Source organism: Gymnodraco acuticeps, unplaced genomic scaffold (genome assembly GCF_902827175.1).
Source record: "Gymnodraco acuticeps unplaced genomic scaffold, fGymAcu1.1, whole genome shotgun sequence".
Classification (NCBI taxonomy): domain Eukaryota; kingdom Metazoa; phylum Chordata; class Actinopteri; order Perciformes; family Bathydraconidae; genus Gymnodraco; species Gymnodraco acuticeps.
This window is the reverse complement of record NW_022991180.1, coordinates 6,384,864-6,403,037: the sequence shown is the minus strand read 5'-3', so window position 1 is coordinate 6,403,037 and position 18,174 is coordinate 6,384,864. Positions and strand designations below refer to the sequence as shown.

Below are 18,174 nucleotides of genomic sequence, written 5' to 3'. Positions count from 1 at the left end.
AAATGATCTACTAGCTCATTTACTGAGATGTTAGCAGGGGCAAGTGTGGAAGAAAAATTCTGAGTAAACAATTCCCAAGTATTTTCAGTTAAATATCGCTTTGTGGTTACCTCTTTTTGAACATTTTTGTGAACAAAAATAGAGCTCTCAAAGAAAACACAGGAATGGTCAGAGAGTGCAACATCAGTCACCACAACCTTAGAGATATTCAGACCCTTTGAGATAATTAAGTCCAGAGTGTGCCCCTTATTGTGCGTGGGCTCCGTCACATGCTGAGTCAGTCCATAGCTATCAAGAACACAAAACAGTTATTTTGCCCCTCTGTCCTGGGGGTTGTCAACATGGATGTTAAAATCACCAACAATGACTAGACGGTCAAAGTCAATACACACTATAGACAGCAGTTCAGTAAAGTCATCAAAAAAGCTTGCACAGTATTTGGGTGGTCTATAGATATTTAGGAACAGAGCTCGAGAGGAGCATTTCAGCTGAAGGGCCACATATTTAAAAGAATCAAAGTTTCCATACGATGTCTTCCTGCATTGAAGGGAATCATTGAACAGAATAGCAACTCCACCCCTTTCTTATGCATTCTTTCCTGACTCATAAAACTAAAGTTGGGAGGGGTTGATTCGATAAGAACAGCTGCACTGTTATTTTGTTCAATCCAAGTTTCTGTTAAAAACATAAAATCGAGATTGTGCTCAGTGATAAAATCATTGATTAAAAATGTTTTTCCTGCCATAGACCTGACATTTAATAAAGCTAGTTTAAGTTTGTTAAACACACTATCAGTCATGTTTTTTGTAACAAGCTGTGGCTGACATGGAATCACTGCTAAATTAGATAAACTCACACAAACTTTTGAGCGCTTCCTGTATCTAAGATGATTCACCGCTCTTAATCTATTACCTATCAACACAGATATCGGCAAAGCTATAGGCAGGCAGGGCCCCGGCATGTCCTGGAAAGAGTTGAGAGTGCCATACGCCCTTGAGCCTGGACTCAGCAAATATCAGTTTGCAGCGTTTAGTACACACACATCCTTATCAGGCTTCGGAGACTGCAGATACCCTCTCGAAGGGAGGGGGGGCGGCCGACGCAGGCACGGTGATGGAGACGTGGGAGATGGTGCGGGTGTAGAGGACATGCTGCCAGGGGGGGGAGGTGGTTGACGCAGGCACGGCGATGAAGACGGGGGAGACGGCGCGCGTCTCCGCGGCGATTTTGGTGGGCGTCGCTGAGGAGCGGGGGTAAAGGACATGGTGCCAGCCCTGCGAATCGACTTAGTTTGGTCTTTGAACTCCAGGAAGGAATCGGTGCCAACCCTCTGTATCTCCTTCATGTGTTCAACGATCCCCAGGAGGGTGGGCGAGGGTGAAAGGGTGAACGGAGTATCCTCAAAGGCGTTGACAGGGGGGGGGGGGGGGGGGTGACGGGCAGTGGAGACTCCTCAATGTGTCTCCCATAATCAGAACATTCCTCAGGCGGGTGCAGTGATAATTCTTCAGGGTTTTCTGCGTGATGTGTTGTGTCTTTCCCCTGTTTTGATTCCTCTTGCCGCTTGTCCTTGGCAGAGGGAACAGATTGATAACACAGGCAGTTGAATATGTTAGAGATAAACAATTTCACTCCTGACTTGTTCAGGCAAACTCCATTTGCCTTGAAAAGATGTCTGCGGTCCCAGAAAAAGTTAAAATTGTCAATAAAATGAACAGAATGGTCAGTACAGACAGTTGAAAGCCAGGTGTTCAGTGCAAACAATCTGCTGAATCTCTCCACTCCTCTTCTGACTGGCGGCAGAGGGCCACTGATGAACACCTCTGCATTTAGAGAGCTGGCAGTTTCCAACAAACATTTAAAGTCTTCTTTCAGCACTTCTGACTGTTGTTTCACAACATCATTTGTTCCAATGTGTAGTACCACATTATTCACAGTTGGATGTTCAGCCCCAATATGCAGGATCTTCTCAGCCAAGTCAGAGACCACATCCTTGGGAAAACAGAGTACTTTGGTGTTGTTCTTATTACACAGACCTTTTACATCTCTTACAGCAGAGTCACCCACAATCAGAGTTTTAGGCCCAGTCGTTAGCTTTCCCTCTAGCCTTTTACTTTTGGAGTAGCTATTGGTCCTTACCCTGCTGTGTGAAGAGGACAGGTTATCCAGTTCATCAGATCTCCGGTTCTCGGTCAGCGGAGCGTATCTGTTCTGGATTGGCACACTTGGTGGTTTAGGAGGATTTTTTGTAGTTCTCCCTTTAGCAGCTGTCCACTGCTGTTTCCTAGTATGAATAGGGGTTGAAGAGGCGCTCTTCCTGGGTGATAACAATGCAGGCCAGCCGGTCGCATCACAGATTTGAGAGCGCTGGGCTCTGCCTGTTATCCGTCCTCCCAAATCCCATGGAAATGATTTACTCTTAGGCTTTGCACCCAGAGAGTTCCAGGGAGGACTACCACTTGTAGATTTATTACCCGGTACACAGCCCTCCTGTTCCTTGGAATCCTTGTAGCTGCTAACTAGCTGTGAGTTAGCATACCCTTCTCCATTGTTTTGCAACATTGGTAAAGTGGTGTCATTCCCATGACATAGTCCATTCACTTCCACGTTAACTTCCAACCGTTGCATTTTCATTTCCAACACAGCTATCTTCTGTATAAGTTTGTGGAAGTCATCTGTAGAGAACGGAGGCATTTTGCTACCAACTAGCTTAAGCTAAATAGCATGCAGTAGCCTACCAGGCTTTAGCTGTTGCTAGGCCACGCTACTGTAAGACTGAGGTCGTCGTAAAAATGTTGAAATATGGCTGAAACCCTCCGTCTATTTACGAAGATGAACTGTCCCAGTGATAAGTTAATGTCCAGGAGCCGCTGCTCGAAGTTTTCAGAGAATAAGAATAGGAAAATCAGCATAAAAAGTAAGCAGAGGCAGGAGCAAGCAGAAAAGCGTCTGCACTGTAAGAAAGAAAACCAAGAGAGTACACTTCTTTACTCAGTTATCAATACCTCCTAACTTCCTAAATGAAATTATAATGTGTTTATGATTCATTCACCTGGATGTTTAAGGACTTTTTTATTTGGATGCGATAATATTCATAGTCCTTTCCTAACTAGACAGACTGTGTCTTTAAATGCCAGTTATTTCCTGATCAGGATGTCGTCTAAAAGCAGTAACACTGAATAACACTGTATTTTATTGTGCTCTTTATTTATTCTCTTTAGACATCCACTGCCACTGTGAACATTGTCGTCACTGATGTCAACGATAATGACCCGGAGTTTGACCCGACCATAACCACTAATTTTACTTTTCAAGAAGAGGAGGCCAATTTTTTTGTCGGACAAGTCAGGGTAAGTGTGATGTCTTGTTTTTTATAACGTTAATGAGCTGCTTCGCCAACCTACTGTAGGTCCACTTATCCCTCTTTGGTAGCCATCCATAGAACGTTAACATTGTTATTTCCACTGTTTCATCTCTACATGTCCTTTGTGATCATTTGTAACAACTGTGTCTCAGTTCACATATTTGTTATCTATTACAACATTTCCTGACATTTTACAACATGGTCAGATGTGAGCTGCATCCCTGTTGACCTGCTTGTTTCAGCACCACTGAGCAGCCAGACTTTTCTAATTACGGTTGTAGATTAATTAGCCTGATGTTTGCCAGTGGATTAATTATGGAATAATAACAGGAGACATTATCTGCATATACAGTACAGTTCATGCTTACAAAGTAACATAAAGGCAAATAGATCCTGTACCCAAATCCCCACATTTCCTCGCAAATTACTGTTTTGAAACCTAGTTTTGTAAAGCAATACAGTTCAGAGTAACATTTCAAAACCGTGGACCAGTAGGCTATCTAGGGATTTATATGGCTTGGTTGAGGGAAGTAACAAAATCAGTCCGTGTCTAAAAAGAGTTTGATCTGAGTTTGAAACTTTTTGCAGAAATTGCTTTTTGATCCAGGTCCACAAAATCAGAAAATAAAATGGAATAATGATGGTCCCAGCAGACCCGGTGGCAGACATACGTCTCTGGGCGGGCATTTGATTTACCAGGGCGGGCCCACCCCGAAACTTACTTTCCCGGGAAATCTCGAGATTTGTCAAGGGGGGGGTTTAGGTTGCCATAAGGCTGTTGACGGTCTTATTATAGGCTACATCCATTGGTTGGTTTTGTGGCACATTTGTAACGCTGTGCCAACTTGGGCAAGCACGCAGGCAAACTTGAGCGCACACAGGGTGGAGAGGTGGAGAGAAAGGGAGAGAGAGATTGAGCGAGGCAGAGAGCATGTGCAGCGGTCTGCTTGCGCACAGAGCAGGAGTTTGTGAGAGAGCCGGCTTGAGAGTCCATTTCTCTTCAAAATATAATTGATTGCCAGCCTCCCTTGTCCCTGGCTGGCTTGCTAGCTCGTTGGTAACGTAACTGATGTCTTCTACTGTGCCTGCATCTGGCGCTGAGTTGCCATATTCCTTTCAAGTGTATAAGTGTGAACCACTTCCTGATATCCATTGTTGCAGATAAATATAAATGATAATAGCCAAACTAACCTAGCAAGAGTAAACTGACAGGCTGCTGTGCCGCATCTCACTCAAAAATCCACACGACTCAATTCAGCGAAAAACCAGCCTTTCATTCAGAATTTCATAGCAACATAAAAAAAATGATATTAAACTAATCTTTCAACATAGTTTAAAACAAAAATAAATATTAGGACAAAGCCCTACAAATAACAACAATAAACATAATCAGTGGCGGTGGTAGGGCTAACCCATACAGTGCATGGTGGGGCTCAAGTCAGTATTTGCAATGTAATTACATACACACTCCCCTTGACAGTGAAACGCTATGTGTGAGGTTTAGATTATTTCCCTGTCTCAATCCAAATTGAACTGTATGAAATAAAAAGGCACATTTGTCTTGTAGTAAATAAAAAGGGCGACCTGGAGCCAATCCTGCAATTTCCCCACAAGTGAAAGAGTTAACATGCTGAAAACCCAACCCCTGCAGGGGGGTCTGGGGCGAATCTCCCCCAGGAGATTCTTTGAAATACTAACATAAAATACACATTCTGGTACTCTCTTGAGAAGAAAAATAAATAAATCTATTACTACACGACATATTTAAAAAAATGAATGCCATTTTAGTTTTTTGTTACTTTGTTCTGAAAGCTGAACCTGCTGCTCCTCACAGAGAGAAGAGGGAAGAGGCTGTGTGAATTACTTTACATTGTGGATAAGGGTGGATAGCCCCCATTGTTCTGTGTGTCAAAATGAAAGACAGCCCACACACCTATCAATCATCAAACCGTGGGGTCTTATTTCATTATGTGTTGATTTCTATCAACACGTAATGTTGTATAGATGTGTATAGATTTACTACAGCAAAAGTATTCTCCGTCGGGACTTCCTGCAACAACACCACGTCGTTATCGTGATTCTGATTGGCCAGAAGACATTATCAAAGATGTTCTATTGAGAAGATGATCACTACGTGACAAAAGTTTTCAAACCGTTTCTAGTCTTCGGTATTTACTGCTGTCTATTACTCCGCGCGAGTTGGCGGACTTTATTTAGCTTCTTTAAAATCATTTTTCATGGTGGGGCTAAGCCATTTATTGGTATGGCTGTAGCCTACCCCAGTATACCCTGGCGCCGCCACTGAACATAATAATAAAACAATTAAAATGTTGTATTCAGCCCTGATTAAAACAGCGGGCCCAAATCCTGGATGGGCGGGCCCGGCCCCATGGGGCCCGCCCATGACGCCGGGTCTGGGTCCCAGTGAGATGAATATATTTAGTTTGATAATGACTTGCCCATGCTAATGAGCATGAGCAGTACATTGAGTATATCAAGTAAGTCAGTTGCACTGTTTTACATATCAATGAGTCTCACACAAGATAATGGCTGCTGTAAGTAATTATTGAACCCTGAGAGCAGGACACACTGAAAAGAGTCAAGGAAAAAAGTTAACAGCATTTAATTACACAAAAGATGCGGTGATGTACAAATTAAATTTGCGAGTGGAGGCGCTCTCCCCATGCGTCCGGTCAGTCGAGGTCAGGGAGAAGAAGAGCTCTTCCTGTGGTCATCCGAGGTCTTCTCCTATTGACCGGCGTCGTCGGGGGGCGGGTCCAATGCAATTCCTGCCTTTTTCTGTTGCTAAATTACATCATGCTGGTGTCTGTGGTTATTTAAACATTCCCTAATAAACGTGATTTCAGCGTCAATAAATTAGTGTTAAACCCAGTGTGTTTAGGGTACAACATCACATCATTTCACCTTCAATTCACGGTTTGAAAACGTAGCATTTTGCCACATGCTAATGCTAACCGGAAATGACGAACTTCACTAGCGGTTAACCGGAAGTAGTGTGAATATTCGGTTTTTAGAATAAAACAGATTTAATTGAAATACAGTGTATTTAATTCAAATTACGCCATATCAACATTGATTTTAATTTCTAACACTGCGTACAAGTTAGGATTTCTATGGTGATATTTCCAAAATATCTCCGTGTTCAGTATATCTGGCTTCAAATGTTTACCAATCAAAAAGTTTAAATATTTTTGCCATCACTTCAGAAAATCATATTTTGATAAAAGTATTTGCTTCTGTGCTATGACAATTCCTTATCCTTGTAATTGCTAATGCAAACAATACATTTGCCATAATGTAAACAGTCACTGTCATAATAGTCTAATTTTACAGGATATATTCAACATGTGGCATCCCATTACATTTTTCAGTAGGTAATCAAATAGACTACCAGAAAATGTTTTGATTTTATGAACTGTGAAATTAGACAAAAGGACATGTGAATGAAGCTTGGTGTTTGAATGAGGTTAAGCTTTCCTCACAAACGCAGCCAGCAGCTGGATTAGGATTTACCCACCGTCTCCGTCTCTCTGTCCTGCCTCGGAAGGTTTTCTCAGCTGGCACCTTGCCAACTTGAACCAAGGATGTGATTTTCTGACTGAAAGAAAAGTACATTAAAGTACTTAGTTCTACACAATTCTGCTCTCCATGCGCATAGAGCGGCTAAAGTTTAGCCTGTTGTTGCTGATCGAGCATTTTTTTTTATGCAAATTTTATGCAAAATCTCAGGTAATTAGCACAATGTAATTTTTATGATCCGACATTTGAGAAGAACATGTGACAATACCAAGAGTTGGATATGTTGGACAATGTTCCTAAAGGTTGACTTTGCAAACCCCTCTTGTATATGAACAGTTGTAGCTACGCAGATGACACCTGATTTACCTCCTAAATCAAAAGACAGTACACACATAGATGTATTAGGTCATTAAACAGATGTTTCAGTTACAGAAGGGAAAATCAAAGATATTATTTCTATATAAATAATAAAATATAGAATATGTTCTTATATAAATAAAGACCCAACACTATGTTAGAAATGTTTGTTTAATAAATCAATCATTGCAGTAACCCTTAGTCCTTTTGCTGACAACATGCTATACAAGAGGTTACACTTCCTGTTTCATGCCTTCATCTCATGCTGAATGGGCTGCTGCTGTCGTCTGTTATCTGCTCTTTCAACCATTCAACTGCTGCTGAAGTTCTTACAAGAGTCAGGAGAACTGAGCACATTATACTTACTCTTACATTTTTATTCTGGCTTCCAGTTCGCCATAAAAGATTATAAAGCTGCTTTTATTTTACAAACCACTTTATGACTTGTGTCATAAATGCGTTTTTGATATGCTTAAAGAATATAAATCCGGTATGTCCTCTCAACCTTTATCTTACAGTGTGAGAAATGGATGTGGTGCAGCAGTTTTTAGCTTCGATCTTGCAAAACTACTGATATTTGTATATACCCAACTTTAGCCGCTTTCAAATCTATCTAAGAACTTTCTGTCCTCTTTCCCCTGATTAACGTATTACTACATTGAAACTATTCTATAAACTACACAATTCCTTTTTTTAAACACATATCTATTCAATTTATTCAGTTTTAATGTATTATTCTTTTATCTTGTCCAATTTAATTGACTTTTGTGAAGGCCACGTTTTGAGGGGCGATAGAAAAGGGTACTTTAATAATAAATAATACACATTAAACTTTATATTTCATAACATTTCATAAAAAGTGAACACAGTTGTGAACATGTATAATACACTCACACCAAAGAAGCAACGATGCAATTTAATTGATAACCTACTATTGTGTTTCTTGTATCTTGTATGAGATCTGCTCATAACACATTGTTTGAGATCATGCCCTTCAGAGGGAGGCTTCTAAATAGGATAACACAATAGTTGGTGTTGTTCTCTAAGATTGTATTTGTAGATGCAGGCAAGCTGTCTGGAGACTACTCACAATATAACTCTGGGCTCTAAATGTATTAAATTACCCCATTTGTAGCATTTATATTCAAATGGCCAATAACGGTTTGCAATGTAAAATAAAATGCCCCTTTGTGACTTGTTTGCATTTTTCTTATCTCTCAGTTTAGCCCCATTAAGACATCCTAGAGTTTCTCAGGCCATTAATGATACAACACAGCAGTGTAGTGGGACAAACTAAAGGTCTTCTTTTATTAAACAGACTCTGACGTCTCTGGTTGCAACAAAGCAGGAGGACCAATTATTGAATATTAGATATGTTGAGTTCATGGGGGGGACACAACTCCATATGCCAATGGAGTAAATGGGAAAAACAAAAAGCATCATCACTAAATGTATACAACTGAATTGTTCATCTCTCATCCCCCTAGTCCAGGCCCTTATCTCTTTCCACGGGTCAGAATAATGTCTTGTTATATGGAGATTTGTTTAGGAGCTTTTTCTTCATAGTATTATTAAACAGATGTTGTCCTTATCAGATCAGTAGCTTACAGTTGTTTTTAGATGACAAACTAAGTAAGGGGTCAAGGGACAAATGAAGGAAGGGATAAGAGACTGACTGATTGAACTATGATGGTATTGGGTGATTGAATTATTTCCCCCTTAAATGTGACTGTTTATTTTATAATCAGTTGTTTCTTTTTTTCTTTAGCGCCTTGAAATTCCCTGCAGACAGAGAGTCATAATGCAGTCAACGTTAAGCCTTCGGGCAAATGCATAACGCTATAAAGTAGCTTAATGCTAGCCCTAAAGCATTTTGGATCATCGTTAGAGTAATTGGAACTCGTTCCCACCTGTTCTTATTTTACCAACACAGAGGATTTACTAGGATATTGCAATTGACAGATTTTCTGCAGTGATTTGTTCGGTGGATGACAAATCCTGCAAAATACAAGCCCACATTGTTTGCTCACAGCAGGGAGCATGCAGATGACCAGGGGACAAATCAGTATTCTAGTCAGACACATAATGGAAGCATGTTGTTGAGTTGTTGCTGATTGGAGAGGCTGTTGAACGTAACGTCATTTATTTTTCACAAAGCATATTTCTTAGTTAAGTGAGTTTGACGGTTTCATCCTGCTTCTAATTGAAGACATTTGCATGATTATATATGATGCATTTCCCTTTGTTAGCACACATACAACATTGCACGTTTTTGTTGAGTGCTAATGTTGTCTTTGAGAATACCCAGGGTTCAGCCAAACATAATTTACCTACATTCACAGAGAACACTTAAACATTTGTTTTAGGTTTTAGCATCAATCATTCTAAACGTTGACAATGCTTGTTTTTTAAATGCAACCATTAAAAAAAATCCACTGGACCCACACAGGCAGCACACAAAGGAGACAAGTGTTCAGGTATATATTAGAGGACTGTGTGGGCTTGGTTTTTAAAGACTGTAGCCACCTGCTCAAGCTGCTTTTTGTGCTGTAACCACCTGACACGCAGGATATTCCTCTACTCCCACAATCGATTTACCGAGCCTGCCCACCAGCTCACAATCTGAAGTCTGTGCCAGTTCCCATCTCCAAATTATTGAAAAACTTGATGAACGACTGCCACACGCTGTTACAGAGTGATGAAGAACATGCTATTTTTTGGTGCCAAAGAATACAAAAATTGCCTTGTAATTTAGTGCTAATTCATTTGGTGAGCAATTAAACCAACAGCTCTACAGCCTTAAACAGGGCCTTATAAAAGGACCGCCTGTCTTTGTTAGTGTCAATGAACATCTGCTGCATGTTGACTGGGACTTGCCCTGCACAGACTTCATTAATACATACAGCACTGTGTCTATTGGAGGCTATGTAAATATGCAGTTTGATTTTATTGACCATGAATTAATTGGAGAACACCCCTCACAAGGCAGGGAGCACTGAAAGTGTTTTGTTTGTTATGTAATCTTCACAGAGACGTAGTGATCCATATGCACATGTTGACGTGATATGCTTTAGTCTGCTTTGCATATTGCTGAGGTCCAATTTTAGCCTTTCAATATTTGTCAGGCACATCATGTAAAACAAATTGGGGATGGCTTTCTGCAGCCATGTGTGAATGTGTATCCTTCTCCCTCTATCAATGTTTCTCTTTGTTATCTCTCTTTATGCTACCTTGTCCTCACTTGCACTGAGGTTGATCAAATATTGCCAAACAGACAGATGAAATGTGGCTTGATTTCCCTTAGTACTTTTTTTATTTTCCCCTTCCTCTCTCCGTCTCTCTCAGTTACAACAAAGAATTACTACCACACAGGAGACCATTGGATTATGAAAATACACGCACACACACATGTGTAAACACAGGCATGATTGATAACGAGCCACACAGGGATTACATTTTGTTCAGCAGATAACTTATTTTGGCCAAGCAGGATTGTTACAAAATACCTCAATTTGCCTCTGTAAAGATAATGTCTCTGACCTTCTCTTTCTTTCAACTGGTATACTGTACTCTTAATATTTAGAATAGAATCGTTAGAAGAATCACATAAACTTTAAAAGGATGATTTAGCTTTCAAGGATTTCCTTTTGATACAAGGCAGCGTTTGCATGGAAATGGCATGTGGCCTTTTGAACTTACAAATGACTTCTAATGAGTCTGTGACAAAGACTCTAATCTCAACATGAAGAACAGGAACTAGCACTCAAATGTATAACAGTTGTTTCCAATCGGTTGCAGCAGTCTGGCTCACATGGCTTTCTGCTTGAAGCCCCTTTAAATGTGTGAGGCGTTAACATAAAACAAGGCTCTAATGGATCATATAATGGATCACATTAAGCTCACAACAGCTGTTTGCTTAAAGGGAAATACAGCTGCATTTCAGTTGGAAATGTGTTATTACTTTGCATGTGTATTGGTGAATATGTATCACTCTCTGCTATTATTAATGGATGTAAATGGATTATCTGTTTCCCACAGTTTCTCAGGTTGGTTTATTGATGACTGTGTTATTGATATGTCATTTAGCAAGCCCACTACTAAAGATTTGTGGCAGCATACGCAGTCTCTCTGTCCACTGTAAGATAATGGCCATTGCAGCAGTAGCCGACTATTATGCTTCCATTTGGTCATCCAGAACATATTTCACGCCATGTCTCTGTTAAGTTTGCATTGGCAAAGAACACTTCTCAAATGAGTGCAGATATGACGGTGGAGTGAATTACAGGCATTTTAGTTCACTAACTTGCTTTGAGAGCTTAGCAGTAATAATTGGTGATTAGTTGAGAACCACATCAGCAAAGAACGCCATTGTGAGACATTAATTATTATGAATAGTCATTATTTGTTCCTGTATTCCTACACTGACATAAAGGTAGGGCTGCTCGATTATGGCAAAAATCATAATCTCGATTATTTGGGTCAATAATTGATATCACGATTATTAAAAACGATTATCCATTTACTTTGAAAACATCAATTTATTGGAGAATAAAAATGTGAACAGTATGTTTTTAACAGTTATAATAATGAAAAAATAATCGTTTTATTTTGATTACGTTGTTTTCGTAATCGTTGCAAGCCATAATCGTAATTGCGATTAAAATACGATTAACTGAGCAGTCCTACTTAAAGGTCACCTATTATGCAAAATCCACTTGTTCATGTCTTTTACCCATGTTACCTTGGTTGGTTATTGGCTAATGGTTACACAAGCCAAAAAATCGTTATGACATCATAAAGTGGCCATACTCTGATCAGCTCATTTTCAGACAGATTTTTATAGAAATGGATCAGGACAAAAAGTGAGTGAATTATTTTTCCTGAAACTTTCTGAATCTCTTAAAACACCTGCCCACCTTACACCTGCATCTCCTCCTAGAGCACCATTGTGTTCTTTTTAACCAAATATCTCGCAAAGGGGCGTGGGGACTCTCACGACTCCACTTCGAGCAATAGATTTACTAACAAAGAATTGCTAACAAAGCACTTATATACTAATAAAGGACTGGCTTATCTAAAGCAGTTGAGTAGCACTTGAAATGTTTTGTCTCTATGAAACCTGATGTACTTATATGATTCTGTTTTCTTCAAGTTTGTATCTTCCTGGTCAAATGCACCTATTGTAAGTCGCTTTGGATAAAAGCGTCAGCTAAATGTAATGTAATGGGAGTGGCTCCTTATTTTCATCTAAAGTAACAGACAGAGAATCAGAATTTTTTAAACAGGGCTGAAACAGAGGGGTTTATGGGATGCTACAATGATCTGTTTGGTATTTCGAGCAAAACACTTCAAAGACATGTTTTGAATATATCTGAGACCTATAATATATTGATGGACAACAGTATAACAGGGGACCTTTAACAAACCTGGTGTATTTACATGATATACCTTTTATCAGATAGCTTTCTGGTTGTGTTCCTCAGGCCACAGATCCAGATGCAGGGCTTAATGGCCAGGTGCGCTACCGGATTGTGAATCATCCTGATTTGTTCACAATCAGCGCTAATGGCAGCATCTACACAAGAGTGCCTCTCGACCGGGAGCGCAGGAGCCAATTCGACCTGGTGGTAGAAGCTTCAGATGGGGCCGTAGATCCACGGCGGACCACCTTGACCCTCTCAATCCAGGTCATGGATATCGATGACAACAGCCCAGTCTTCTCCCAACAAACTTATGTGGTGAACGTACCCGAGAATAGCCCTTTAGGGACTGTGATCCTAAAGCTAAGCGTAAGTACTTTTGAATGTGTTCAAGTTATTGTTGTCTTTCCGTCCTTAAATGTCTTCCTTTATATGATGTGGCATGAGAGCTTTAACTACAGTTGTTGTAACAAGCTTTTAGCATCTTTTAAATTCAAATGAAGGCAATTTAGTTTTTAAATGTCAGATGCTTCCAGACGGAAACATTTACACTGACAGAAACATACACAGCCTCATATACACAGCAGAGAGAAAACAATGATTGTCCCCTTTCATGACAGTTCTTTGGGCATTTTAAGACTCAAACAGAATGAGACATGAAGCTAGCTTTACTCAAGTCGTAACCAGCCTTTTGTAGAGGATCATTTGTCCATCTGTCCTGGCAAACATGACTATAATGTTACACAACTTTAAAAACACTTTGGAAATGAAGTTGAAGACACTATGCAGGTCAAACACAGAGTGGTGGAAGGCAAGTAATTGCTGGTATATTGAAAGTGAAATTTTCCCAGAGAGAGATCAAGTAAGGGAGGGTGAGAAGCAGAGGGGTGAGAGTTGAGTGTGAAGGGCGTTGAATAACAGTAGCACTGTGACACCATTAATCTCCTTGACAACATCATCTCAACTCTTTAACAGACACAGGGGGCTGGCAAAACACCTTAAGAGCATGAGAAGAGTGAGAAGAGCCTAAGAAATGGAGGAGTCGATGAGTTTGTTAGCTTGCCACGACTGCTTTTACTTTAATGTATTTCCTTTTTCTTTGTGTGTGGACCAATAAATATTGTGTGTATCTCTGTGTGGAATTTGCATCCTCAAAACAACATAGCAACTACATGTTCCACCATCTATAACCTGCATCTATTAATATTCCATTGCTGCAGCCTTTGTGAATTATGTCTACTTTGAGAGTTGAGATCTGATGCGTTGAGGACCAACTTAAGCTTCCCTTACGGCCCGTCTACACTACAGGCGTCGAAAAAGCTTGAAGCTGGGCGTGTCTGAGGCTTGGCGATTTTTTGCGAGCAACGCGACCAACAACCAATCACATGAATCTCCCGCCCCCGACATACAAAGCAATAGCAATGTTAAAACGAAGTAAACTGGATATAAAATCCCCAAACAGGCGAAAACCTCCCTCCATGCCTCGCTCCTCCGGTTTGTATCCCGGTAGATGAACAGAGACTGATCATACAGCACCGGGTGATTCACTACCGCTATAATTAATTTTCCCTCCATTTTTTTTAATATGAGGAAATGACCTGCGTAGTCTCTCCCAGCATACACGTGGTTTGATTGGCTTGCTTGTACTGGCAGATTTGCATAAACGGGATTTCATTGGCTGACGCCAGCTTCGAGCAAGCATCGAGCCTCAAAAGTTGAACATTGTTCAACTTTTGACGCCGATAGACGCTCGCGATGCTTGCAACGCCTTGCCATGCTACCCACAATGCAGTTCGGCAAAGTTTGAAAATATCCTACGTCACCCCATTCAAATGAATGGGCGAAGCGTTGAAAGCATTTTTTGACGCCTGTAGTGTAGACGGGCCGTTAGTGGTTTAATTTAATCAGAACCTATAAATGATTGATGCAAGTAACCCCTGCAGCATAAAAATGCAGAATTAGAATATAAACATTAATATTCATTATCCACAGCCACAGTGCTTATATATGTGTAAGAACATATATTTGGCTCTTCCTCTCTCTTTCCATCTGCTCACATGTCTTCTGTTTTATTTAATGTGTATTAAATGTTTTCCGCACTCACACTTTTTGTTGTACTTCTCAAAGGCGGTGGACTCGGACCTCTTCTCCAATGTAACGTATCGGATCAAGACTGAATCTGCCAGGCAGCTGTTTTCTCTAAACCCTGTCACGGGGGAGTTAGCAGTGCTGCAGACACTGGACTTTGAGGACCTGGCAGCTATGGGCATGGGGGCCTCGCACACCTTCCAGGTGGAAGCTGTCGACCAAGAAGGGGTCATGCCTCCTGGGCAGGCCACAGTCACGGTCCGCATCACGGTAAGAGCCCTTGGATGGTCCGTCCAGCAGAACCTCTCACTGATCTATTCTCCTACCATTTTTCCTCTCTGTCCCTCAGGAGAACAGCTCTGGCACTGAATATGTGGTGACTCATCAGCAGAGTTCATCAGGACAAAGAGAACTTGATGGATAGCTGTTTCTGCCTGCTTATTTCAGATCTCAATGAGCCATTAGCTTTGTGACAGCAATTATGTTTTTCAGGAGCTTGTATTCCCTTTACAATCTTTCAAGAGATTAACACAGCTGAATCCCAACGAGAGGATTAGACGCCTTATGTTGTGGTACTATTATGTGTGCGCGTTTGTGTGCGTTAACGGGCCCGTGTTTTCAGTCTGTGAGCTATTCTGCGCTTCTAAATGTTTGCATACACATTCATCTCTGCTTCAGAAATTCACTCAAGCCCTAGTGGACTAAACTTCTGCATAATAAAGCTCTCTTTATTACCCCGAGTGGAAAAGAGTATTTGAGCTTTTTTCAAGCAGGCTCGCCACATGGCCTGCCAAACCTGTAGAGTGAGTTTGTCCTCTGGTAAGGACAAGCTTTGTTGCAGTGTTCGTGCTCTCACCCAGGAACTGTGTTTGATAGGATAAGGCTTTGCACAGCTGCTGATATCAATCCAATGTCTGCTATTTAAAATTGCAGACATGAATTACAATGAGCGTAATGGATTCACGCAGGCTTCTCGGGGACCGGGAGTTGGAGCTGATTCCACTGATTCCATTTCCTTCCTCATACAACACCTCTAGAGGGTTATTTGAAGTTGTTTGTGTTTGATTTCTTCTTGTGTTATCTTGTTGTCATCCCTTTTGTCGGATGCCTTACAATGATGGACTGAGTGTCTTGCGAGTCTTTTTTTTCCTGAATGACCCTTTGGGGGTTCTTCTATTCTTGTACTGTGGAAGTGTAAGACAGGCACCTTTCATTTAGGTGTAGGTGTGTTTCTGTTTTTGTGGAAAGATGCTGTATGTAGCACGGGTATATGCTTCAAGCAAACCCAAGTGTATCTGTGCATGTGTCCTGTTAACAAGTGGAGCACGAGGATCAGGCTTTGTTGTTCAAAGTAGGTGCCGAATCATAGATTTTCTGCTGGGAAACGCTAAACCTGTGTTCAGATCAAAGTGAGGCTGCCCTCCAACACTGAGTTTAGAGAACACATACTGTTGCCCATGGCTCAGTCAAAACTATGAAACATGAACAGAAAAGTCAAGAAAAGGGAGGATCAGACTCCCGATGTTATACTACAGAGATAACCTATTCCTGAGAGATAGGTGAATGGCTTCCTGAGTTTTTATTCTCACAAAGAAAGGGGTTGCTCCGTTAACAAGATTTAATTTCCCTGCAGGCCAATACAATGGTAGAGCTCTGGTGCATTATTTACTGGGAGAGGTCATTAAAAGCAGTGGTGGTGTGTAGTTCCCATATGTGCTCTAGCAGCATATTACTGAATCACTATATATCACACTTATTACTGAATTACAACAAAACAGTTTCATTACCTAAAGGGGCAAAAAGATATGGAGTAAGAGATCAATATGTCTTCAATTAAACATCAGACTGTAAATTCAATAGATCAGAAAACCCCGGTAATGGTTGTCTTCTCATCAAGCCGTAAATGCACCATAGGCTTATTTTCTTTCTATTCTTAAAAAAAATAAAATGTAAATCTTGATTCAAATCAACCTACAATACATATATACTGTATGTAGTTGATTACCATTCGGATCCTTAACACAATAACTAGTTTTGTAATTTATCAGTATAGATATACCAAACACAAAAAAACAGAAATTAACTATGGATTACTCAATTTCACAGCGGCAGTAAGAGTATGTTTTCGCAATTTAATTAGATGTCAATATTTATAACCAATACATTCATCTTAGGGAGGGGGGGGGGGGAAATACATTTAATGGTTCACTTTTCAGATTTTAAGGGCTAATTGTATATCTTCAATTTTGAATATGGATGTATTATTTGTTATCTGTAATTATTCCAGTTAACAATGTATATATATGTTTATATGTAATCACATTCAGCTCTGATACACAGTACAGAGCCTGGGGCATGGGGAATTACTGCAGTGGGAAAGTGTGCCTCAATCCACAGTAATTGCTGGAAGTGTTAGCAGAAATCAAACAGAGCAGCAGTTGCAAAATCTGCACTGCTACGATATAACTTTTTCAGCATGCAGACAGCATCGCGAAAGTAGCCGTAGACTACAGTGATAAATGTATTTGACCCTTTTATTGCCAAATGTGGTCTGTCACGGAAAGCATATCCATCTCCCTGTTCTCTATAACCTGTTAATCTGCAGTCAGTGGCTAAACAATTTGTTCTCTGCTGACTCAATAATGTCATATAACTTCATGAAACCATGGTAACAAATTTCCCGGAAACGTTCCTGATACACTAACATTAATTTAATCTCTTTTTTTCTTTTTTTAAGGACATGAATGACTTCTCCCCCATCTTTACCCAAGACCTGTATACAGGCATGGTGGCACCCAATGCAGAGAAAGGAACGGTCATCACAACTGTTTTTGCTGAGGACCGAGACCCAGCAGTGAGTATAAAACACAATATTTGTCACACTTCACATTTATATTATAAATATGAAAGATACACAACAGACGGATCAGCAAAAGGAAGTCTTAGCAGATGGGGGTGTTTCCATTTCAAAGCACACCGAGTATGTAGACTCAAACTGTGTGCTTAATAAGGGTAACGGAGATAAAAGCCTTCTTTTGTGCATTTTACCTACTCACTACATGTTGTGCACTCAGAACATCAGCCAATGTCAGCCCTAGCATTTCACACAATGCATTTTAAAGATGTGTTCAACACTCCGATGCTCTCATTAGAGCTTTTGTAATGGGGTCTTGTTCAGCGCCATCGCTGGTATGAGTCATCCATTACTTGCCTCAGACAGCGTCATGTTTCCTCAGACTGCTTCCCCTCATCTGAGCAGCTTCTCCTGGGACTGGAGCTATGAAGATTTATTTCCCTTTTTTATGGAATCTGCAAATCAAGGAATGAAATGACACAAATGCTTAAAAGATGAATCTCGTGACCTTTCCAGTTTATTACTTCAGGTCTGTCCAGATGTATGTTTAG

The 18,174-nt window shown here is 40.5% G+C and overlaps 1 protein-coding gene across 1 annotated transcript in view; it reads left to right on the top strand.

Moving 5' to 3' along the window:
* The window catches only part of LOC117560761 (protocadherin-15-like), a 281,857-nt gene that overhangs the window by 199,918 nt on the left and 63,765 nt on the right, over nt 1-18,174 (top strand). The window contains 4 exon segments of the mRNA XM_034237763.1: nt 3,222-3,350; nt 12,745-13,050; nt 14,809-15,039; nt 17,507-17,623. Of these exon segments, the coding sequence (XP_034093654.1) occupies nt 3,222-3,350; nt 12,745-13,050; nt 14,809-15,039; nt 17,507-17,623 (783 nt within the window).